This window comes from Colossoma macropomum, unplaced genomic scaffold (assembly GCF_904425465.1).
Source record: "Colossoma macropomum unplaced genomic scaffold, Colossoma_macropomum, whole genome shotgun sequence".
Lineage (NCBI taxonomy): Eukaryota > Metazoa > Chordata > Actinopteri > Characiformes > Serrasalmidae > Colossoma > Colossoma macropomum.
In genome coordinates this window covers 23,137,085-23,163,032 of record NW_023494802.1, presented here as the reverse complement: position 1 = coordinate 23,163,032, position 25,948 = coordinate 23,137,085, and the positions used below count along the sequence as shown (strand labels likewise).

General features: G+C 40.9%; 1 protein-coding gene across 4 annotated transcripts; it reads left to right on the top strand.

The window, feature by feature from the left end:
* The first annotated feature begins 96 nt into the window (after positions 1–96).
* On the top strand, positions 97–24,541 carry baz2a (bromodomain adjacent to zinc finger domain, 2A). Of its 4 annotated transcripts, XM_036591070.1 has the most exons (30): positions 97–271; positions 2,210–2,336; positions 2,483–3,361; positions 3,638–5,374; positions 5,911–6,135; positions 6,269–6,652; positions 6,751–6,811; positions 6,990–7,098; positions 7,368–7,475; positions 8,482–8,710; positions 8,874–8,935; positions 9,119–9,184; positions 9,354–9,725; positions 12,354–12,608; positions 13,282–13,496; positions 14,044–14,118; positions 14,221–14,392; positions 14,887–14,949; positions 15,225–15,369; positions 16,294–16,979; positions 17,366–17,561; positions 17,902–18,057; positions 18,410–18,564; positions 19,047–19,112; positions 21,088–21,374; positions 21,729–21,864; positions 22,393–22,539; positions 22,701–22,927; positions 23,634–23,777; positions 24,084–24,243. In XM_036591070.1, exons 2-30 carry the CDS (start codon positions 2,210–2,212, stop codon positions 24,241–24,243), a joined length of 7,644 nt encoding a protein of 2,547 aa, XP_036446963.1. In that variant the 5' UTR covers positions 97–271. The 4 variants fall into 4 exon arrangements, with proteins under 4 accessions (XP_036446963.1, XP_036446967.1, XP_036446964.1 ...); XM_036591074.1 differs by lacking the exon at positions 2,210–2,336; XM_036591071.1 differs by lacking the exon at positions 97–271 and having other exon boundaries at positions 24,084–24,541.
* Positions 24,542–25,948: the final 1,407 nt, after the last annotated feature.

Here is a 25,948-nt window from a genome sequence, read left to right as displayed (position 1 = left end):
CTCGCCTAGGGACGGTGGGCACTAAGACCTTGGGTTGTGTGGACACCCCGTAGTGTGTAATGCACCATTCACTTCCTCCTTCGGCTCGATCTCTTTCTCTCGTCTGTGATCATGGCTGCGCTCAAACATACCAGCCATGTTTGCTAATTTGAAACCTAAAGGTTAGCGAATACCTGTTTATTATTTACATCGTCTACACCGTTTTCATTCATTTAAGTCGTCATCCTGGGGCCCAAAGGCAAAGTTGTTTTTTTCATCCGAAGACAGTAAGGTTAGAGCTTTTTTACTATCCTTTATTGAAAACTTTTGAGTGTGTGTGGGTGATGCGGTCTTAACAATTTTCTTCACCGTAGCTGCCACGACAAAGAATGTGAGTTAATCAACAAAAGACAAGCGTCTAAAATAATCAGCGTGGCAAACGGATGTAATGGCTGACTCCTTAAGATTTTATTTTACATGTTGTGATTCAGTCGGTGAACTCTGAATTTTCGGTGTGCCTACATATTTGACCGTCGGCTGTACACAAACGTTAGCTGTGTATCTGTAGCTAGCTAGGTTTTAACTTCTTTAATTATTTAAATAACCTTGGAGTTGACGTCGTTCGCGAAGAAGCCCGGTCGTTATCCTTTTAGATATATATTCATACGTGTATTCATGAACAGAATTACCCGTGCACATATTTCAACTCCGTTTTTTTCGAGCAGCTGAAGAAATTTCCGAGTGTCTGAAACATTATCATACCAGGCAGTGGTGTACAGGCCCAATTCGAATGACGTTATTAAAACGGCATTAACCCGCTAATCTACCCTCGAGATCTTCCGAGCTAAATGAAAGTTACAAAAAAATATTTTAAGTCTGTTCGCAGTGTATGAGGAAAGCACCGGCACTGACAACCTAAAGTTACTCTACTTATCTGTTCGTTTTGAACGGAACGTTTATAAACACTAGCTAGAGCTGGAAACCTAACGTTAGCTAGCGGCAAACTCCTTTTTGTTTTGTGTTTGGGGTGTTTGTTTGCGATTAAATGTGGCTATGTAAGTAGCAGCCCAACGCTTTCCATTTCTTTTATGGGGATAACTTCGCAATGAATGGATAGTGGTAGGTAAATCTAATAAATTGCTAAAACAAATATGCAGTAAGCTGTTCTGTTGATCGTCTGTGTACAGTATTGCCAGAGACTTTATTAGGTAGCAAACCATTGTTTTGAAGAGCACGGCTGAACAAGGCTGGTAGCAACATAAGGATGTGAGAAGTTAGCTAGCTTGCTAACCATCTAGCAAGGTTGTTACGGAGCTAACATTAGCGAGTTGGTTCATTCAGAGCGCATGGTCACGTGTCGCGACTAGCTTCTGTATTAGCTATTTTCGTGTCTTTCGGACTAATTATGATGCAGTTGATAAACCATCCTCTTTAGAATAGCCGTGATAACCGTTTAGATTTGTTTCAATTGTGGAGTGTTTTCATTGTGATTATCTCCTGTTCTGGATTTTAGCACCGAATGAAATGTTTACGCTAGCATAATGGCTAAAGATGTGTAACATTAGCTATACCATTTCACGTTATTTGTGTTGCATTTTAGCTGGCCAGTCACATTATTTGAGTCGATAGACCCGATTCTGCTTAAATCGGTTAATTTGTACCTGGTGTAACTATTTTGCACGCACATCAGTGCCTGTTTAAATGGTCGGCAGCGTGAAACAGCATCTCAGTGAGTATCAACACGAAAGCTCGAGCATCTCGTCCGCTTATCTGCGACATTTTAGGGAGAGTTGAGCAGTGCAATGTTTGTGATGTCGGCCACAGCATGTCATCACACTCAGTATTCATTTGCATGCAGTAATTGAATGTAACTGCTGTTTTTACAACAAACTGTACAATCACGTTATGGCTAACAGGAAAGGTGATTTATTGTTGTTATTCAGACTACGGAAAACGTAATAGAATAATAAGGAATTAAGTATCGATATGAGGAGAAATAGGCAGTCTTTCTAATCTGAAGAGCTTTCACCATAGTTTCAGTTTGCAGGCAACTGGGAGACAGTTTTGAAAGGAAAAGGGATTTTGTTTATGTTTAAGACATGAGATGTCATCTGGAACTTTTTTTTTAAGTTACTGGTAATTTTATCCAGCCTGGTTATTGTAGGCATTAAATTTTTTATATGAATTTTAATTCCAGATTTCTGTGATGTTTATAATTTCTTCTTTGTAGATGGAAACAAATAACCATTTTAATTATGGGCCTCACCCTGTGCCGACTAACTCAGGACTGAAGCATTCCTCAGGGGAGTCTCTTTTTACTAACGGGTCCTCCATGAGCTTCCCCCAGCAAGGGAAAAGTGAGCATCTATTTGCACTGTTATTTTATATTAGTTCTAATACACAGTCCGTACACTCTGTAACTTTAAATCAGATGTCTAACCAATGTGTCATTTGAGATTTATGGGGTATGTGAAAGATGTTTTTTTTTATTTGACTCGTGCAGATCTGAACGGCGACATGAATGTGAATGGCATCACTACTGCAGACGGGGCCAGCCAATCTGGACCTCACCCTCCTTCTTCCTCTTACCCTCATATGAGCAATCACCACCGGCAGGGCAGCATGGGCTATGACTACTTGTGGGGCCAGTCTCCGTATAATCCTGCTCTGAGTTCTGGCACCAGTTCTGGCTCTGGTCACGGAATGCACCAGAAACCAGGCTCACAAGGAGTGATGCAACAGCAGCAGCCTCAGCACCACTTTCAGGGACATGGACAGTACCAAGTCAACGGGAGCATGGGGGGTTCTCGGCAACCCCCAGTAGCAGGGGCGCAATACTGGGGCCGAGGAAATCCTGGCCAACAGCAAGAGGGATCGTCACTGTCAATGGGATACAGTTCTCATGGCATGTATGGTGGTTACCCAAACCAGGTGCACACTGGCATCCCACAAACATCACATCACCAGCAGCCTCCACCCATTCAGCATCAATCTGCAACAGCGCTTCATCACCACCCACAGCACCACCAACCTCAGCATCCACAACAACAACAACAACAGCAGCAGCAGCAGCAGCATTATAGCATGGTGCCTAATGGGATGCCCTTTTATCAACACCAAGCTCAGCATGCGCCTCTGTCTTCTCAGCAGCCTCAAACCCAAGCCCAGTCACAACCCCCAACTCCAATGATGCCTACCACACAGAACTTTACCCCACCACGGGGAAGTCCACAGCACCCTCACATCAGCCATGGGGGTACCAGTAGCCCCCTGCCAATGCAAGTACCAAGAATGTCCCCCTCTTCCAAGTCTGACAGTGGTTCACCTCAAAGAAAGGAGAGTCCTGGTAGAGGCAGTGTGGCTCATTCCACTGGAATTCAAGGTGAGTATTTGTCATTTACTGAACACGGGCAAATTATATGCAGTGGATATGTTGAGTTTATTATAGTTTTTGTTTTTTTTTTCCCAGTATGTTGTTTTTCTTTCTCAAAAATCTCAGCAGGCAGTCACACTTTCGACTGCCTTTTTAAGTAATTTATACATGTGAGTGTTTATATAAAACAAACATTTAACAGTTTTTGTGAGAACAGGTATAATAGTGTTGAAAACTGATTTAAATTTTTTTCAACTGATCTCTTTGTTTTCTTGTGGTCTCCAGTGCATATGAATGAGTCCTACAAAGAAGTTGATCAAGGTTACAATGGCATTCAAATGGCGTCTGTCCCCCAGCGGCTGTCTGTCAGTGAGGGTTTCCCTGTGAAGCCTCCAGTAACTCCCTTAGTGCCCGCTAATGACTACATATCACAAATGCAGCAGGCAGTCGTGGATGCTGAGCCTGCAAAACAGCACCGTGACATGGGAACCATGCTCAAGGAGTTGAGTCCTCCAGTGGCTTCTCCATCATGTCAGATGTCAACTGCACTTCCTCAAACAGTCTCGGGGCCCACTACTACACAGTCCTCATATTCCACAGCAGTTTTAGAATCTCCTCAAGGAGTTTCTACACATGCTTCAGTTGTACCGAAACCTGGAGTGAACACCTCATCATGTATGGCTGTACCTCCTCAATTGCTCACCACTCCTCCATTAATGGTTCAAGGCCTAAGACATGGTGCCGTCTCTGTACCTTTAGCGTCTGTTGCTGTGCCAGCAGCACTTTCAACTTCTGCTTCAAAATCTTCTACACCTCAGATGGGCCAAAGCTCCAAAGTACCTTCTCCTGCTGTGTCTACACCACCTCCAGTTATATCTTGCAGTCAGCCTGTGGCTGTTACACCTCCAGTAAAGTGCACAGGGTCTATGGGTCCACAGGTTCCTCAGCCACTTACATGTCAAGATACACCTCATCCAGTAATATCCACTCCTTCCTCTGTGCTAGCCCCTCCCCAAAGGGCCCTGATGTCTCCTCTGATAACCCCAAGCTCTACACCTACTGCTGCTTCCTTGGCTCATTCAACTGTTGAGAATTATTCTCTCCCTGTAGATACTACAACTCTTTCTGTTATCTCTACTCCTCCATCTGCTTCTGTCATTTCTCAGATGGGTTCATCTCCTCAGAAGTTTTCGGCACCTCCCCCTGCTGTAAGTGCTACACCTCAGGCTTCCCCATCACCTCCTCCTGGATCCACTGCTCCTAAGGCATCAGTTTCTTCTGCAGGAAGCGTAACACCTCTTGGGGATGCCAACACAAAGGTCGTCTCCTCATCTCCTCAGAGCCTAGGACATATGATTTCTCTTAAAGCAGAACAGCAGGCCTTTGGCAAACAATATATTGCTCAAAAAACCAGCAGTGAACCCAATGTTAGTCATCCATGTGATAAAGCTATTCTGACAGGTTCAGTATCCAAACAGGAATGTCACACAGATCACCAATCTGTATCTCTTGATAAAAGCTATGAAACATCCTTGAACACCCCAGGTTCGAAAGAGCTGGAGAGGGGCAATGTACCTTTAGTTGAAAAGGATCCTGGCACCAGCAAAGACCAAGCCACTCCAGGAGATCAAGCAGGAGTTAACACTCTGAATGATACCTTAGACACCGAGACATCTATGAATTACCCATCTTTGGATGAGTCAACCTACACCGATGCATCTAGAACAGAGGACATTGGATCCATGGAGGATAGTTATGACGTTTCCCTCAACAACGCTTCCCAGGCTGAAGGTTCCTCCATGTTTACAGATGGAGCGACCACTGAAGAGTCCAAGGACTGGTTGCCTGAAGGAAGCCATAGAGAAGACACCTCTTGTGAAGATGAGACAATGGCCACCGGGAGCTCCAGTGATGATACCTCACTCCAGCGTAATTTGCAGATAGATTACTCCTTAAATGACACTTCACAGAATGATACCTCTCAGCTGTCTGTATATGAATTTTCCATTCACTCTTCTAAAGGTGAGGTTTTTAAAGCTTTATTCGGGAAATAAATGTAGGGCTACACCCATTCATTCTATTAGTAATTGTAAATTCTTTTGTAATTGTAAATTATTTTTCAGAAGATTTTACATTGTGGTTTAGGACTTGCTGTCAAAAGACCTGATGTCCTTTACATGATTCTTGAATGCATGTATTACTGGTCGTTAACATGCTTGTTTGAAATGTTTTCCAATACATTTGTTGTTCTTTAACAATGTTGAACAGATACCACTGCTAGTGCTAAACCAGTGTTTTTAATATGTATCACAGTTTCAGTATTTCATTGACTGTTAGTGCATGAGCCCATTCACAAACATAGTTTGCTGACACTAGTTAAAACTTTCCAGCTTTTGAATGCCCTAACTGCTTCTTTAGGAAAATGCCGCCAAAGGACAAATTTTATTGCATCAAAAGACAGAAATCTTTTAATCTTTGAAAAAAAATGCTTGGAAGAAAAAAAAATCAGAATTCCAAAGTCTTCTCATTCTCCTTTTTTTCCTTTTTTTTCCCAATAGCCAATGAGGCAGAAGCTAAAGAGAAAGGACATGATGCTCCAGAATTAGTTGGCAGTGTTAACCACATCATTCCTGCACTGTCAGACACTAGAGTACAAGGAGGTAGTGATGTAATAGACTTGGGTGGAGGCACTAATCTTCCGCTGTCAGCAGCCCCATGTGCCATGGCAGTGAAGAAGCCTCGCAAACCAAAGACACCAAAGGCTTCGGCTCCTCCTGATCAAAGTAAGGCATCATTTTTGTGCTCTATTGTTGAAATAGAAGGTGAAGAAACTAGTAGGACAAAATACTATTACTAATTGTTGGCTTTTACTTTGTTGTTGTTCTAATCATTTTAAGCACATTTCATGTTTGTCAGGTTCACCAGATGCTAAGAAAAAGAGACGAAGGTCAACACCTAAAGTTCCAAAAGAGGAAAATGTGGAATGGAAGAAAACAAATGAAGAGAAGTCACCATCTGAAACAAAGAAGAGGAAAACCTCCAAAGAGGCAACAGAACTGGCACTTGTCTCTGATGGTCCACTTTCTGATGGAGCACCTCCTCTTCTGCTTGCAGTGTCAGGAAGCATCATCGATGACCCCAACTTGCCCAATAATAATGAAGTCTCTGTTCTTAAACCTAAGAAGTTCAGGAAACTCAAAATAAAAGAAATGACAGGGCAGTCTCTCAAACCACCCAAAAATGAAGCTGCTGTGGAAGCAAAGACTAATGAAGGTGATGAAGACAACAGCTCCACAGCAGGTGTGTGTCACACATGTACTGTCTACCTTATTATTGTGCAGACATGGTCCTGATGGTTGAGTTTCACCTGCTAAATTCTCCTGTTTTTCTTGCCCCAGGAGAAACCCCAAGACGAAGAATAGCTACTGAAGAGCAAGTGAACTTCCCTCTTCTTCATGGGTAAGTAGTGTAAAAGCAAACTGTTGGTCAGTTCTCTAATCACTTAAAAAATCCATACCCCTTTCAGAAATTGCTCTTATCCAAAAAGTTGTTTTCCTTTTCAATTTCTTCAACTTGCTGCTCTTTTATTTGTTTAGGCAAAGTTATAATTTATGCCAATTCTTTTTGAACACTTAAGCTGGAGGCGAGAGATTCGTGTGCGTACACTTGAAGACCGAATGAAAGGGGAGACGTGGTACTACAGCCCCTGTGGGAGGAGAATGAAACAGTTCCCTGAGGTCATTAAGGTGAGCCATCGCTCCTATATTCCCTTTTCATAGATATGAACCAGTCATACAGTCATAGCTCCACTGTGGAAATTCCAATTAATTTTTTGTTTTCATTTTGTCCAAACTGATAATCAACCAAAAGACTCTAGACTCTTCAGAATAATCAGTGCTGAGATATTGTTGCCTTACCTTCCTATCTGTCTGATATTATGGTTGTTATTTTGTTTTATTGCCTTTGCTTATCATTTTTTTAAATCTAGATTTTGACACCTTTTTTTGCATTTTAGTATCTGAAGAAACACCAGAATAATTTGAATGGAGTGACAAGGGAGCACTTCAGTTTTAGCCCCCGCATCCCAGTGGGGGACTTCTATGAGGAACGAGACACACCTGAGGTCTGTGCACTGAAAACATCTATTATTGTTGTTATTAATTATTATTATTATTATTTTTATTATCGTTATTGTTTATTATTATTATTGTTATTATTATTGTTGTTGTGTAATACAAGGTTAGGCTGGCAGGTCACTGTAACCGGCCTCACAGTACATTTTATTAGGTGTGGAAGAAATGTGAGAGGTTTGCTAAGGGACATGTTCCTGTGTGTGATTCATTGCGTTTCTTGATGTGGTTTTTCTGGTTTGAGAATTTGCATTCTGTTTAGTGAACATAGCTACTTCAGTGTCAGGGTGTTTTCAGTTTTCTTTCTGGTCTTTTTTTTGCATTGTTGAGGTCTAAGACCCCTTCTTGTTCAGACCACAACTCTGTTGGAACTTGGACCCCTTTCACTCCATTCACAGTGTGTGCAGTGCTTATGAAGGGGGCAGTGTTCTCTGATAAAACTAACCTTTTGGGTAGTGAGAGGAACTACCAGACACACCTGCTGCTCTCCTATTGGCCAAATTGGCCAAAGTGCATTGTGCACAATTGGAAAAATGACCTCTTGAGGTAGTTTGGGTTCAGTTTGTTTTTAGGGCCATTTATGCCATTTAAACATGTGAAAACGCCCTTACTAGGGCTACATACAGAGTTTTCAGTTTCTTTAAGGTAAATGTAAGCATAGTTTGACACAGTGATCCTTGCTTATAACTCTCATAAGTATGTAAATGGCTTACATGTGTAGATACTGGATGATGATATGTGATTAACTGGCTACTTTTTGCTTTGGTGAACCAGTGCAGGCAAGCATTCTAACCTAGACAACAAAAATTACTTTACCATGTCATTGTTGAGCATTTAAAAGGAATATGCAAATAATATAATTATTGAAAACGTTTTGTCTAAATGACTACTTGAGATCTTATGACTTGTTACAAAGTTTTAAAATACCTTTTTATTCATTTCTCTGACGTTTTTTATTTGTGAAATTGATATGCCACAATATTATGTTCACAATTGCAGGGAAAGAAATGGTTCCTTCTGGCCAACGAGGAGGTTCCCTCAATGATTATGTCAATAACTGGCAGACGAGGTCGCCCCCCAAATCCCGACAAAGAAGGCAGGCCTCGATCTCGAGGCCGTCGGCCCAAAGGGACACCTGCTAGGCGACCGGGCAGACCTCCAAAGGCCAAAATGATAGACCTCCTAAGCAAAATAGATGCCAGGCTGTTGAAGAGACTGGAGGCAAAGGGTAAGTATAAATGCTTTTAGGGTGGATGTAAAGACATCTGAAGGTGTGTGTAAATAGAGAACACAGGAGAACACTTAGGTTAAAACTGAAAATGTATATATTCTAAGATGGAAATGTATTACAGTCCAAGAGCAGATGTCTATATTTTCTCTTCATTTGACAGAGGAGCTGACAGAAGAGGAGAAAGAGAAACTAATTAAGATAAAGAAGAAAATGAAGAAAAAGGTTAGGTTCTACTGCTCTATAAATGGTAGTCTCACATGTTCAATGTCTGCCCTAAAGTCCTATTTGTGGAATATTTCTGTTTCTGATTTTGCTTGGTGTGTTTAAGAGAGATTTCAAGTTGACCCCATATTTTATCCAACAGATGTGTCCCTGTGTAACTGAAATTGCAATTTTTTTACTTAGGCAAGACTGAAGAGGAGGGAAGAAGCCAAGATCAAAAAGATGAAACAGGAAAAACTAAAAGCTAAGGTAATGCGGTCCAGAAATTATTTAAAAAGTAGCAAAAATAAAATTACACTCTGATGTGATGCGTAGATTTTAAAATTGTAGACAGTTAAAATCATCTCTTGAGCCTCATTCTATAAGGCATTTAAATCCAATATCCAATATCTAATCCTGCGCTAATATATATGAATAGCTGGAGAATGCCAAAGAGCCCATGTCAGAGGAGCAAGCTCAGGGCCAGTTTCCAGACACAGAGATGCCCCAGCCAGCTTCAGAACCAAAGAAGCGTGGCCGCAGGAGGAAAGCTCCAGCCCCAGCGCCTGTAGAGGAGGACCTGGAGAAGGCCAGCCCTGTGAAGAGGGCAGCGAGGGCCCGCTGTAAAGCCAAGGCTCTTGCTAAGGCTCAGGCTGAAATGGAGGCCCAAGCACAGGCTGTGCTGGCAGCTAAGAGGCAAGCAGAGAGGCGGGCACAGGCGCAAAAACGGTTGGAGGAGAGGAAGAGGCAGCAGTTGATCCTAGAGGAGCTGAAGAAACCCGCTGAGGACATGTGCCTCACTGACCACACAGTAAGTGGACGACCTGAAATATGTTAGCTTGTCACAGTGTGTATTGTGAGTATACTAAGATGTCAGAACACTGTGTTTAAATAGGTTACTGTGCAACCTATTTACCAGGTTGAAGTTTTGTTCTAAAACTGGTAAACTGTTGACGTTTACACTTCACACTTCTTCATTTCATTCATTTAGCCAGCCAGGCAATTACACAGGTCCTTTCTCGATACAGACACAACAATTCGATCACCGGCTGCTGAACAAGAGAATCTCACTGAGACTGCTACAAGCTGAATTTTGAACATTTAAGTTTAATCTAAAGCCAGTGTCGACTTTTTTTAGATAGCGGCTCTGGCATATATGCGTGAGTGATGAGTGCTTACAATATTTATAACATTCAGCATGTGACACACTTGTGCTCTAATAGGTATTTTGCTGTTATTAGGTTTTCAGTTTCTTATGCATACAGTGGCCTCTGCAGAAGCTAACTTTTATCTGTGCTGTTGTTGAGGTGAAGAAAGAATCATTTACTAACTGTTGTTAAGACCCATATACTCCTTGTTAATTGTGTACTCGATTTAGTTTTAGTTTCAGTTTCACTTTCACAGACATGGTTTGCCTCGTGGATCTAGTGAGGTGTTAGTTTGCAGATGCTGTGTGTGTGTTCCTAGAGCTGATTTTTGAGCTGTCAGTACTAAACGGATGCTGTTACTATGCTGAATGTGATTTGATGCACATTAGTGAACATTTTTGTTGGTGCTCTTTTTACAGCCACAGACTTTCTCATGTGTGCATAATGTGCCCTCATATAGACCACTGTGCACTTGTGAATAACAGAATTTATCCAGTATATCTGGTGTAAAATGTCATCACATCATAAACATGTTTGGTCTTTTCAGGGTGACCTGATTTTGTAAGACCATTTTAAATATGCATCATGGTAATATGTGCACGTGTATGCATAAGGAGTGAGCGGGGCTATGCAGTTGGGGGTTTTAATGTCTGAAGGGGTATGGGACTGTAAAAAGAACCACTGTTGCATAAGAGAGCATTTACAACGTTATTCTGTATGCAAATTTCCATGAGCTATAGTTGAGCTACAACACCATGTTTCAGAGTAGGGTGGACAATGTGACAAATTAATATAGGTATAGGTTAAGATATGCAGCCATAAGCTTTTCTGAGTTTTGTCAGCACTTAAAGACCTGACCAACTGCATGTTTAATTAAAAAGTTGTTTAGGAGAAGTAGGGCTGGGCGATAAAACAATGACGATTATTGCGATATAACTTTTCCTTGATAGAGCGATAGACATTTTCGATAAATGTTCGATATAATACACCATTCTCACACTTCCACGTTCAGCGAAAGCCTTGGTGGCGTTTTCTACTGCAAGGAAAGCAACACTACTCTGCTGTGGCCAGGAGAGGGCGCACCTCCGAGTTTTTCTACATGATTAGAGAGGGAGGGGGCCACGAGTAAGATGAGTCTTAAGCAACGGCTGAAACACGGAGTTATACATTCTCTCTCTGTTTGAGTGGAGCGACCGGCGATCTGTTCTTCTGTGACCGAGTGTGAGTGACGAGGTCAGTGGTGTAACTATACTGTCCTACAGGGAACTCACCTCTTTCCTAACATCCTAACCAGCTTTAGCAGCGTTAAATCACAATCCTCGCAACTAAAGCGCTGTTACAGCGCTCGAACAGTCATATTTAAGTATTAGTGCATTCCCAAGCAACAAAAGTGAAAGAAAGAAGTGGGCTCATGTAAATTACAGCCCTGATTTAAACTGGGGAAACTGTGCAGCATTGGAGAGCGGGAGAGCGCTGTCTTTCCGGGCTAGCTGCTTTTAGCAGCTGGCTAACTTGAAGCAGCGCTCCGTCACTCCACAACACGGAGAATTGATGATACTGTGGATCAAACACAAAACAAAAGCACTGCTTTCTGTTTAAACGTACCTAACAAGAGGACTCTGTTTGTCTGGTGTTAGACATTTTGCGGTTCACCACTTAAACTACTACAATGTCATTTGTAACGGGGTAGCCGAGCACTCGTCACGAGCTAAAAATAAAAAAAAAAAGTTTTCTTTCTTAAATTATGACTCTTACAAAATAGCCATGCTTTTCCAGCTGGTAAAAACAGCTCACCAGACACTTTCTCCCACTCTCCCATGACAGATTTGTGAAATGTTCCACTGTTTGGCGAGTGTTTGTCGTGTTCCGACTATAAAGGATAGTTTAAAACAGCAATTAACCACCCAGGAGCAAAAATCAGCCTTCAAACTTGAAAGGAATAATGATTTAACATTTATCGCGGTATGTATCGATATCGAACGATATGAATTTTGTTTATCGTGATAACATTTTTGGCCATATCGCCCAGCTCTAAGGAGAAGCTTCTACGTGGCATGGCTGTCTGAGGTTTAGTCCTGTTACCAGGAGATCATGAATTCAAGATTCATGAAGTTCACCCTACCAATGCATTGTTATCAAGCCTAAGAAACCTCAAAACATTGTGATGCTTATTGCACATTGAAAAAATATCTTAAAATATTGGGGATGAGAGTAATTTGTTACAAGATTTGTCATGTATTTATTTGAATTGTGCTTTCAGATCACTATTTTCTGTTCTCTTGTTTCTAAAGCCTCTACCAGAGTTGTCTTGTATCCCTGGACTCGTGCTGTCAGGTGTGGCCTTTTCCCACTGTATCACAGTCGTGGAGTTTCTGCATAGCTATGGCAAGGTGTTGGGTCTCCAAGTGCCTAAGGACATCCCCAGCCTGGCCACCCTGCAGGAGGGTCTTTTGGGCATTGACAATAGCCAGACTGAAGTCCTGGATCTGTTAGTAAAACTGGTGGAGGCTGCATTGATTGATCCCGGACTGCCATCATACTACCAGGTGAGTCTGATGTTTTCCATAACATTGTTTGTGGAGTGTATCGAAGGGTGATGCATTTTTGGTTTCTTCTATTAGATTCAGGCACGGAATATAAAAACTTTTCTTACGTGAATGAGCTTGTTAGTGTGAGGTGTCCTTATCTTTTTATCACTGCAACATACTTTATTGTAATTGGTGTATGCAGAAACAAAAAGTACTAATCTTATATTACTCATGAACTGTTAAGGCAATGCAGCTTTTTTTTGTGAATTATGAGTAATCTATCCTAGATTTGTCTTGGTAAATATCAGTTGGATTACACTAACAGAAACCTGAAGTAGATTTTGGAGACAAGCTTTCAATTTTGTCAACATATAGACTTGAGTAGATTACTCTTAGTAAGAGATGATTGTGTACTGAGTGCAATGGAGGGAGTTTGTTTATACATCAACAGTAAAAAGGGGCATTCCAGGTGAAATTTACTGTGTGAATCTTGTAGGCTTAGTGATCTTTTGGGAACACACTGCTAAAATGAGCTGGAAGTTTCACTTTTTTCATTTTGATAGTTACTTTTTGCCTCTCATAGTAGGTATTTGATAGTGCTTTATGTTGCTATGGTTAATGGCTATTTTGATAATGTATGTTATTCTGGCTTCCGCCCTCTTTTCCCCTCCCTTCCTCTCTTGTTTTCTAGTCGGTAAAAATCCTGGGTGAAAAGCTGGTGGATCTGGAGTTGAGCCACAGCACGGTTTCTGAGGTGCTCCGGATCTTTCTGGAATCTCGTGGCTTTGAGCTGGAGGTGTGCAACATCCTCCGCACTAAAAGCTTCCAGACTCTGTGCCCTGATGTCAAAGCTGCTATCCTGGCCTTTCTTGTGGAGGAGCTTAACGCTAGCAACATAGTCATCAGGTAATTATATTTCCTGTTCACAGGCTTTAGGCTGGCAGGTTTGTTAGCACTAGTGATGTGTAATATTTAGTTTGTCACAGTTATTTTTTTTTACAGTATTTTATATATATTTCCACAAAACTGTAGTATGCAAATAACCCTCTAAGAGATCAGTATTATTATGTTTTAAAATTGTTATGTAAAGTACCAACTTCAGATGTTTTGGATATGGGTGTTTTGATGAATTAAGGCACTCACATGATCCAACAAATCAAAGTAATTTTTGTTAAAAATGCTGCAGGACAGTCTCTAACCATGTCATGTAAAGGGCTCACCAGTGCTTTTCATTATGTTGTATGGTATATTGCAATAATATGTAGCTATGTAATCACTATATGGTATTTTGTCCATATCATGTAACCCTAGTTTCAACCATTTAGTATTAATAGTTGCAGCAAAAATTACGGTAGAAAAGTAATGACTGATACAGTTAGAAAGGCAGAACAGTTGCTTCACTAGAATTAATTGGGCGATATTTGTAATTAATTGCCTTGTTTTGAATGTTCAGGGAGATTGACAACACACTGGAGAACATGACTACCTACAGGAAGAACAAGTGGATTATTGAGGGCAAGCTGCGCAAGTAAGACATTAATCAAAGCTGCTTGTCAGATGAGTTTTTCTCCTGAGAGTCAAATCTCAACATGTCTGCTCCAATACACACTTGAATGTTTCTGTGTGTCAGACTGAAGGCTGCTTTAGCGCGGAAGACAGGCCGCTCTGAAGAGGAGCTATGTTTTGAGGAGCGGAGGCGCAGTGCCCGTGTTGGAGTGGCTGAAGAGGAGAGTCTGGAGGAGAATAGCCTGCTGGAAAGGGGCAGCCGACGCCGGCCCAAAGAAGAGCCAAAACTCAGCGAGGTATAGGATGATGTTTCTTAGACTTTTTAGCCTTAGTTTCTGATTCTCCTTATGCATTGTAAGGTTAAGGGGTATTTTTGTAGTGAACACAAAGGGAAGGATTTGTTATCCAGGTATGTTTAGATGTTTTGAGCCAGCATGCTGAAATAGAACAAAATACAAGTGATAATTTTTTTTTTTTCTAATTAAATGTCAGCTGGTAGACTAAAAAGTTAATCAGGTGTCTCCACAGTCTACTGTGGACCACAATATGGATACCCGTTCCAGAATATTTAATTACTCGTTTGTGTCATTTTATCAAAACCTACACCGATGCAAACTTAAATGGGAGTTTATGCAGTCACTGTCATCACTGGATGTGGTGATTATAAGTGTTATAAGTGCACTGCCAGGTTTCAGCCTAATTGCTCTCCTTGTAATTTCCCACAAGCAGTAAAGAATCTGGTGCAGTAGTACAATGTTTGTGATTAAGACTATTTTATAATTCCTTACAGGCTGAAAGTCCAAACAGTGCAAGTATTCCTGAACTGGAGCGACAGATTGATAAGCTAACCAAGGTAAGACTTCCACACAAATACTTTCATTTCCATTTGCAAGAAATAAAACGGTTTGGACTAGGGTGTGTCTTCAACTCATTCTTTGAGAATAACATACCATAACCCAGCCATCAGCAATGGGAGGAGCTCTTGATTGTCTGGCTACAGATGTTCAGCTGAAACAGAACAAAAATACGTACTGGATTCTCAATAAAATTAATGGCTTATTTAAATTAAAGACTTCAATTAAAGAAAGAAGCATGATTGAGATTCCATGTAATAATCCTGTTTTGCAGCGCCAGGTGTTTTTCCGTAAGAAGCTGTTGCAGTCATCGCATTGCATGCGGGCAATGTCTCTGGGGCAGGATCGTTACCGGCGCAGATACTGGCTGTTGCCTCATATTGGCGGTTTGCTGGTTGAAGGGCCGGAAGAGATCTTGGGTGAGTCTCCTGTTTCTAATATTCTAGTCACTCTTAACTTGGGTGTTTTTATGAGTGGCTGAAGCAAGCCCTTAGGTAGGAGTCATTGAGAGCAAAATTTGGAAGATAATGATCTTTAAAAGCAGACAGACTGTTGATCTTGGCTGATACCATAAATGTTCTTGAACAGAGGGACACCACATGGTGGGGCTGCGTGGACCAGAAGTCTGGGCAGTATAAACAGAAATCTACATCACAATATGCAACATGTTCCACTATTCATAAAGTTAAATAAAATAAGTGTGTGCGTGTGACACACATTAATTACTGTTGATGTGTTGACCATTACAAAAAATGGCTCTGCTGTCCTGGGGCAGTGCTGTTTGGTGTTCTCCTTTTGGCCTTATCAAAATCTTAGCGATATGTTCAAATCTGTATCCTGAGACAGCATAATCAGTTTTGGTATTTATATTGGCAAATATATAGTGTGTTTCTTGTTTGTTTGTTTGTTTGTTTGTTTGCTTTTTCTTTTTGTGTGCTTATTACTTTTGTAGTTTGTTGCTTGTTTTCCCCTCATAACTCAAACATATTATCAGCGGATTTGTCTTTTTAAAACCTATGACATTTGTTTATGGTGTATGCACCCCATTTATATAGTGACATACTCATTGATACAGATAAATTGAACAGCATCTCATTTTTGTATTCAAATTTAAAAATCATCTTGGTGCTAGTACTGCTTATACCAGGGAACGGCAATCACTAATCGCTATGTACTATGTGTATTTTGCTTGTACAACTACCCTAAACGTGCAAACAGTGATATTTGCAAGAGATCTTATGCAGGAAAATACATTTCTCAGTGTTGGCATTTTCAGTGTATAAATGTCTTCATGAGTAAGTGACATGTTTGTTTGGACTCATTCTCTCCTATTTTCTTTGCAGCATCAGATGATGTTCTGGTGAAGGATGTGCCAGTAACAGCAGTAAAGAAAGAATTTGTCTCCCCTGTGAAGACGGAGGTCAAAGAGGAGCCGCCTGTATCTCCTGTGCCCAACGTGACCAAAATCCCCCTCCCATCTTCCCCTCTTTCCCATCCATTACCTCCCTCTTCTTCTAGTCTCTCCCCAGAGGTGGACCCTCTTCCAGGTGAGGCTTCCCTAATGAGCAGCCCCCGAGGGCGCGGCCGACCCCGCAAAATTAAACCAGAAGTAGAGCTCCATCTACGTGCTGCTAAGAACCGCAGGCGCCGGCGCAGCAGCAGATCAGGTGGTGAAGATTCAGTAATTGGGATACGGCCTGATGCCACAGTGCAGGATCTGACCCAGTCAGCCTTCCAGACGTGGCTCAGCCAGTCCCAGGGCTCCATGACAGCTGACACATCAGTCTTACCATCTGGGGCTGGGCAGGGCGAGGATGGCAGCCAACCAGAGGATGGTATGAAAGAGCTGGCAGAGAAGAGAGGGCAGTGGTTCAACCTGTTGCCCAAGGAGCCATGTGACGAGGCATCTCTGTCCCAGCCATGTGCACCCTTATCTACCTCTGTGTCTCCCACTAAAGACACACCCATTCCCCTGATTACTGCACCTCTTCCCCTGAGTGCCGCACCCCTCTTTGGACCACTCCTACAGGTCAGTTCCAAAAGGTCTACCTAACAGTAATAATGGAATTTATAATTGAAATACATGAAACAGGCAAGTTAGGTTTCATTCTGATTAAGGTAAAACAAATGCTTATTGAAGTTTATTAAAACGTGTTTCTGATGCAGCTAATGGCTCTGTCAATTGTAAGTACACTTAGTTTATTCTAAAAGAATGTCTTATGAACTTGACATAGCTTGTTTTGATTAGAGATTCCTTCTGTTCTCCTTCTCTTGATGTTACGCCGAAAGACCTTGAGCCGTATTGTAAATGGTAACCAGACAGAAACCAGATGTCCAGAAATAATGCAATTATTTGTATGTCTTGTATGTTGTAATTATTTCATATTGTTTACTGTGAACTTGGTGTTGTTGCAGGCTGTGATTCCGCCTCCTCAGGTGTGCTCCACTCCAGCTCCCAGGCCTGGGAGGAGGCGCAGGAGGGGCAGTGGTGCTGGCCGGGGGCACTCTCGGTCTGGGGCAGCGAAGCGCAGGGGCAGGCCACCATCCTCTCTCTTCCAGGAGATGGAACAGAAGTACTTCACTCAGCTTGTGGTCAAGCCCATTCCACTTGGTCAGTCTGTTTTTATTTATTTGTCAATGACAGACTTTGCACTGGAAAAATTGTGTGTGAGATTGGTGTTTTGTACTAATCAGATGATGCATAGATAATAGATCTATAACCTGCATACCTTTGACCCATGAGACAGGATTCAGGAAAAGTCAGTTACACAATGTGCAAATGTGGCTTGGCTTGTATCATCCAGATGAGTAGATGGCTAAATAAATAGTGCTTAATAGGAAGTGTGTTGTCTTGTCCCATTTTCTTGCTAATTAAACTACCATCATGCTGCAATTGATGATCTTCCAGAACATGAATTCTAGGCGTTAACACATTCTCTTACCTTCTCTAGCGATGGTGAAAGGCTGGTGGTGGATCAGAGAGCCTGAGGAGCTGACGGCCATTTTGAGCGCTCTCCATCCCCGCGGTATCAGAGAGAAGGTTCTCCACAAACACCTCACCAAGCATATGGAGTTCTTGGTGGAGTTCTGTACACGGCCACTGACTGGTGAGTCATCCCTAAAAAGCCAAGCACTAGGTTATGTATCGAGTAGGACCTGACTGATATGTTAGCTGGCCAACAGTATTGGCAAATATTGATTAGTTGCTGTTTAATTTCAGTTTGTTTTGTTTAATTATTCATCCATCTTCTGTTGCAAATCTAATCGGTTAGCAGAATTTTTAGCTCCTCAAAATCTGCATTGGTCACCCAATTTTCATATCAAAGTGGAAGTACTAAACTTTTGAATTTTGTGATGTTAAAGTTACATACAAGTAAATGACCCTGTTTTTAATAGTTTGTTTTTTGTTTACCATATTCTCACACTATTTTTTTCCCCTCCTGTTTCTGCCTCTGTCAGACCCCATATTCCAGCAGAAGGAGGATGGAGGCTTGCTGGAGGCAACACAGAAGCCATGGGTGGCACAGGAGCTGGCAATGCAGATTGACATCAGTGTTCTACAGTGGGTGGAGGACCTGGAGCAAAGGGTGCTGGGTGCTGATCTGCAGCTCAAGGTGAGATAGAACAGGATTGAATTTAAAGAGAGTTTGATGAGACCTTTGCTCATCAAACTTATATTAAATATTAACATGGGCTCCATTTTTGTTCACGCTGTTGCTTACTTTGTTTCACTCAATGAATAATAAGCTGGACTGTGCAAGCCTTACTGCAAATTGCTAGTACATGCGAGGACATTTTCCCCAGACCCCTTTAATAAAAACATCTCTGTCAGTGATTTGTTTTTTCCACTGTAGTACATGCTTTGATTTATTTATTTTTATTTATAATTTCCCCTCCCCATTTGATTGATTTCTGTTATATAAAATAAATATAAAATGGGCCTGTTGTGGTCTTAATGCATTGAATCATTCATGGCCAATTCTAAGCTGAATGAACAACAGGGGGAGCTCTGTGCAAGCAGTCTGGCTGCATGTACAGGCTGGGGGTCCTTTAAGCATAGCCATTGCATCATAATGTCCACACTTTATATTCAAAGATGGCTACCCCAAGTGGACTGAGCGACACTGAGAGTGCCGCCGAATCATCAGCTGCAGGATTTCAGGTATGGCAACATGGCAGTCTGGGCAGGAGGGGTTCATGCGAGGCTCTAACCATCATGACAGATAAGCTCCTTTACCAAACTTGAAGTTGCTCAGCAATTCTACCAGAGAATCACCAAGATTATGTGATAATTGCTTGGACATCATAGAATTTTTATGAATGCATCAGGATTGTATTGGGGAAAATTGACTGGTAGTGGCAAACTTTCTTTTAAATAGAACATTCAAACTGCCATGCTGGTTGAGTCTCGGTTCTAACCTCCCATAAGGTGCTTATACAGGAAACACATTTCCTCTTTCTTTAACCCGGTGTTCAACTCCTGTAGTACAGACTTGCTCCCCTCCTAACCCATTCCTCTTCATCTTTTTCTAACTTAAAAACAAACCACTCAGAACTCCACCAGTTGCACCTTTGGCGCCATTCTTTTTAGGATTATTTATTTTATTCAGGGGTCCTCTCTGTTCCTTTTGCAGTCTTAAATATTACGGCTTCAATAAGGGGGCACCTGTAACGATACATAAAAATATGCTTGCCATGTTTGTATATTAGGTATATTTACATTGAGACCACCATTCAATTTCTAGTCAAAACTGCCGCTAAGTACAAGTTATTTATTTTCCAGAGCCATAAAAAAGCAGAAAGCATGTTTAACAGAAAATTACACAGAAGCCTCAATAACTAGTTGAAACAGAATTATTTTCTTTTCAGGAGACTTGCTTTTAGTTTTTCAAAGAATTCTGCAAGGATATTTTTCCACTCCTCCAAAGTTCAGTCCTAAAAGTTGCTTTTGCATTTTCTGCTTCTCATAAACCGAGTAATCCCAAACGCGTTCAGTAGTGTTGAAGTCTGGTTTCTAGTTCATTGTTTTGAGAGCGCTAGCAGTTTCTTTGTTTGGTTTGGAAATTTTCTTTTGTCTCTTTCCTTTTCTCAGTAACAACAGCTTGACAGCTTCACATCCTTTTAGACCCATAGTGTTGAATTGTCTTCTCACAGTAAAAGGACAGACCTACCAAGTCTTGAGTGGTTGTTTGAAGTCCCTGTTCTTTTTGCCTTTTTTGGGCCCAGATTTTGGAAACTGCTGTTTTTTTTTTTTTTACTTATTTTCCTTTGTTTTTGTCCTTCTCTATGCAGATGAGTTGTTGGATTTAATTTTCTCAAATGTCTCTTGGAAAAATGAGTATTTTATACTTAATGGCTGTTTTGAGATGAAATTATGGAAGGGTGGTCACTGACTTTTGCACAGAACTGTGCTTGGATACCACACTGGTGTGCTTTGTAAATATAGTTACTGACTGAAACGTATTTGTTGCTGCATAATTTGTAAGCCAACCTCTACCATATACATTGATACAAAGGCAGCACTACAGGACCACCAGATATTATTTAGGTGGTGGACCATTCTTACGTCAGAAACGGTAGTGGCATGTTAGTATGTGTTGCATTAGATCAAGTCTATCAGACACAGCAGTGTTACTGAGTTTTTTTACACACCTTATGGTCACTGTTGAGTTGAGAATATTTCACCAACCAAAAACATCCAGTCAAGAGTGCTCCTGTGGTCAGAAAATAACCACTGATGAAGAGCTAAAGCATGGCTATCATAAACTGTGAAGGGAAAACGATGGGCAATAGTCTTAAGTGCCATATAAGTATACAGTGTTTAAAAACCCCAGAAGCACTCCTGTGCCTGATACACTCCTGAACATGCCACTACCATGTTGATATTTAGACTAAGCTGAGAGTGGTACACCAAAAAGTCAGTTAAGCACTACAGTAAGTGTTCCAAACATACAAAGTGCACCTGTGTTTGGTCAGTCTACTTAAAGTAGTGTGGTTGGTCATTAGTAATTAATTTCTTTTATAAGTAATTTGCACATTTTATTGGTAACATTGTGCATCCATGCTTTTAGCTAGGAGTCATATAAATTATTCTTTATCTCCTTTTTCCTTTTTCCTTCTCTTCTTCCTTGGGATAGATGTACACCCCGCCAGAGCCAGACTCCACTCGAGACGATCTGCAGTATTATGAGCATGAGGTAGACCCTAGGGACGACTGGATAGTGAAAATCAAGAAGGAATGGTCAGACCTGCTACGTGTGCCCTCCAATCCACTGGACTTAGCTGTTCTGCGGCTGACCAACCTGGAAAGGAACATTGAGCGCCGCTACCTCAAGGATCCACTGTGGAACCTGTCTGAGGTGGTGCGCTTGGCCCCACTTACACCTCCACCCGGCGGAGAGGAGATGCCAGTGGATGCAGTCAGGTCAGTCAAATTCATGCATAAAGCTCCACGTATTTTGGGAGTTTTTATTTGAACCACTGCTCGTTAAACATTTGAGGACACGTCGATTTTCAAAATAGTTATAAGTGAGTAAGTTGATTTGCAAGAACGTTAGCTAGAAAGCTATTTAGATATGGGCTTTTTTCTTTGCAAAAGCTGCAAAACTGAACAAAACTACAACTTTGGCAATAATGCCAACCACCACCTGCAATTTTTAGACAACTTGAGTTCCCAAATGTATTGTTACTGAGGAGTTTAGACCTGTGTATATGTCAAGTGGTGATGCTTGCAAGTTCTTCTATAAATTAATTAATGTGTGTGTGTGTGCGCTTGTAGCCTGGAGAGTGAGATCACGCCTCGGCTGAGGACATGGAGGCAAGCCCTGGACCGCTGCCGTAGTGCATCTCAGCTCGCCCTGTGTCTACTGCAGCTGGAGAGGGCAATTGCCTGGGAGAAATCCATTGTCAAAGTGGTGAGAACACATTGTCCTGGGGGGATTACTTTCAGTAATCTGTTGGCAGCAGTTTACTCATTAACCAAGCACTACTTTCTTTAACTATGTGGGACATGGGAGGAGTCCAGCTGAGTCAAAACCTTTTTGTGTTTTGGTTAGATTTAGCATTTTTGGGTTCATAGTCAAGAGGTATAAATCTCTGACCTAGTAATTCCACTGAAACATGATTCTTGAAGAAATGATTAATCAAAACAAGTCTCAAATTTATTATTTTTTATTATTATTATTTATTATTTTGATGTGATTCAGATTTATAACACCTGAATATGCAAATGAAGTAGACAATAAAATCAAGTTTTTTTCCCTTTGGTTATTACATTTAAAATTTTCAAAAGTGCTTGAACTTTATTTTGACCAAGCAATTATCTCAGAGTCCCAAACAGTGTCTCAGACTAGTAAACTGTTTTTATATGGTGCTGAATTATTTTTGAGTTTTTTTGTGAGGTTCTGAGTGTATTGTGTACTGAGGGCTGTGTGTGTCTACAGACATGCCAGATGTGTCGGAAAGGTGATAATGATGAGTGTCTGCTGCTGTGTGACGGCTGTGATCGCGGATGGCACATGTTCTGCCTGAGGCCAAAGGTTACTGAGGTGCCGGATGGAGACTGGTTCTGTCCCACCTGCATTTCTAAGGTCAGGCTGACTGGCATGAAACTCAAACCCTTTTCTAAATAACGCTATGTTTCACAGTGTCTTTGCTTCAATTCTTTTTATTTTATTTATTTATTTGGGCTTGGTGCACTTGTAGTATTTTTATTCATGCAATTTGCGTATTTGCACATGTGGCTTTTCAGGGAATTGGTGAAGGTTCGCGGCCACAGCGATCAGCGAGGCAGAGGTCAAAGGCACGAAAACGACGCTTTGCTTATGGAGCGGAAAGTTCTGATGATGAGGATGGGCATAAGCGGAGCATGAGTACCCGACAGAAAGATGTCCAAACTCCCTCTAGTGGGACAAGTCAATCACTCGCTAAACGCAGACGCATGGCTACAAGGAACCAGCCTGACCTCACATACTGCGAGTGTGTTTGAGCTCTTACATTTTAAAAGGCCCCTATTCTACATTTTCTGGTCCATTTTTCTATAGTGAGAACAGTTGTACCTCTTTTTCACATGAGCATTTTCTAACATTTTTTTTCTTAGAATTTGAGTTTTGGGGTAGTTACTCAAAGTAATATTTAAAAAATAATTAATTACTTCTCTCAAACTGTAGACAACCGCAGGAAACATTTAAAAGGCATGTCCCTTTCTCTGCCTTCTTTCTGAGTAAGACATAGCCAGTTATGCTCGATAAAGTATATAAATGCCTAATGCTGTTTGAAAACGCAGAAACTAGCCAGTAGATTAAGTTCAAAAAGCTTGCAGAGCTCTTTATGATTAAAAATGGATAAGGTCAGACATGGAGAATTAATATGTAGAGAAATTTTTGTAACTTTGTAATATCACGTGATACTTTATTAGATATAAATAATGCAAGCAGTGCAATTCTTAAGTCAGCAACTGTAATGTGATTATGAGAATTTAAAGTGTCATGCATTACACTGTTACACTACACTACTTTCCCTGGAATTAAACTGGCTGTTTTTCTTACTGTGTCTTTAAGACTGATATCAGAACATTTGCATATGGATAGAGAATATCCATTAACTAATATTGGCAATTGAATTTCTCCAATTTAATCTGAATTCTTTAAACCACTTGGTGATAAAGGTTTCTGTGATTTTTCAGGATCATTCTAATGGAGATGGAGGCCCATGCAGATGCCTGGCCCTTCCTGGAGCCGGTCAACCCCCGACTTGTGCCTGGATACCGACGGATTATTAAAAACCCTATGGACTTTCTAACAATGCGTGAAAGGCTTTTACAAGGAGGGTAAGAGTGTTTTGTATGTGCGCTTAACAATGTCCATTAGATTAGAATTGAAAAAACTTTAAAGATTTTGAATTGTATCTTTGAGTGCTCTAATGCTGTTATTTTTTTATTTTTTATTTTTTTAAACCTTTCTTGGTGCTGCACTCAAACTGATCAGATCTGTGTTGTAATATGTATCTTACTGATGTTGTATATTATACCATGATATATGTGCTGATTACCTGTCCTGATGCTTAGTGTCTGTTAGGAATGTATTATTTTTGCTATGAGCACCTGCTTAATAAACACATTTGTCTTGTGCTGCAGGTATTGTAGTTGTGAGGAGTTTGCTGCAGATGCCCAACTGGTCTTCAACAATTGTGAGCTCTTTAATGAGGATTCATCAGAGGTGGGCAAGGCCGGGCATTCCATGAGGCGCTTTTTCGAGAGCCGCTGGGCAGAGTTTTATTCGAACAGTGACAAATAGGGTCCTGCTGTGGGGCTGATATTGGAAAGGATATGAATGCCACACCCTACCCCTTGTTGCTCATGACTACCAGGACTGATTCTGAAGACTTCTCCAGTCCTCTGTATACATATGTGTAGATACATGTATAGATTTGTTCTGTTCATTTTGAGTCCAGTCTGTCCTTTTTCTTTCGCCCTCTCCTGTTATATTTTTTTTCCAATATTGTTGCTTGGGCGTAAAACACAAGTTCCTATTTTTTAAATCCAGGTGTTTTGTGTGTGTGTGTGTGTGTGTGTGTGTGTGTGTGTGTGTGTGTGTGTGTGTGTGTGTGTGTGTGTGTGTTTTTTTTTTTTTAGTTATTAATTTCAGCAGTTAACAGTTTCACATCATACCAGTTGTTGGTCCCCTTTCTTAAGGAGGTGGGACTTTTGCTTGATATACTCATGTGAAGTGATTCAAACTTTTTATCATTTGTTGGTTCAGCCATAGTAAATGTAATGCTACTGACAGGGCCTGCTTGGACATCTATCGGAACATGAGCATAGCAAGTTTTCCCACAAAGCGTCATGCTTCATTTTCATCTTGCAGGCTATGTCCGCTTGGTTGACCATATTAATGTAGTGTTTTATCAGGTCTAGAAAAATGTTTTTTTTTTTCTCTCAATATATTTTATTATATACTCCTATATACTAAAAACACCTAAAAAAAAAAAACTGAATAGCTGGGATTATTTAATAGCAATAGCCTGTAGTGAAAGTGTACAGATCACATCTTAGAGATGTGTAGATGACTCATGAAAAGGCCAGTAAAAGTCAAGGAACATTTATTCTCTATGATATTCTATATCCTGTACTTTCCCAACCTCTCTCCTTGCTTGTTGTAAAGCTTTGGTCTTGCCTCCTGGATGAGTTGTACCATTTTCAACCCCCCTCCCCTTTTTACCTTTTAATCAGTTTATCCCATTCTTTTTGTCAGGAAAAAAAACAAGGTGTCTTGGCAACAACAGCAGAACATGTTTTGACAGCCCTGAAAGACAATGGCCGCCTTTTGTTTTTTTTTTGTTTTTTTTTTCCCCCCTTCATAAATTGTTTTTCTGTTTTTGGAACCTCCGCTAGCTTGGTGTAGCAGTTTTAAGACCTTTTTGCCTCTGTATGAATAGTGTATGGGAAAAGTACTAGACAGACTGATTATTGTTGTAAGTGCAAAGGTTATGTGTATGCATTTGGAGCGCAGACTATAGATAACGTATTTACAGACACTCGTTCTTCATTGAAAGAAGTGGATCAGAACATTTTCTGACATTTTTAATCACCTCAACATCCGTGGATATGAGTAGGATATTTGATGACTGTGTTACGAAGTGTGGACCTGGGTGTGTTTTAAAACCTGGATCTTCAAGACTCATTCTCTGAAAGATTAATTTCTTGTACCTTAGGACATTGGCCCCTTTCTGGTCTCATTATTACTGTTACTAGCAGAGAAAAAACAAGTGTTCACACCTCAGCATTCAGCTTTTTAATATGGCTAACATGTATTGACGGCTAGGTTTTTAATTGTTAGCCATTGTTTGCTTTCCATATGCCTGAAGACCTAACAGTAAAAGATTCTAGATAAAGCTAGTCTAATGGAAATGGTTGTATTACTTTTTTCACAATTCAATGAAGGTTTTCTGTTGACTGTAACTAGACAGCGGTTAATACAGCACTGAGGCTATAGCAGCATG

Coding starts and splice junctions, on each gene's coding strand:
- baz2a (XM_036591071.1), top strand. CDS start 2,210: ATGGAAACAAATAACCATTTTAATTATGGGCCTCACCCTGTGCCGACT. Junction 5,375..5,910: donor TTCCATTCACTCTTCTAAAG/GTGAGGTTTTTA, acceptor TTTTCCCAATAG/CCAATGAGGCAGAAGCTAAA. Junction 8,711..8,873: donor GAAGAGACTGGAGGCAAAGG/GTAAGTATAAAT, acceptor TTCATTTGACAG/AGGAGCTGACAGAAGAGGAG.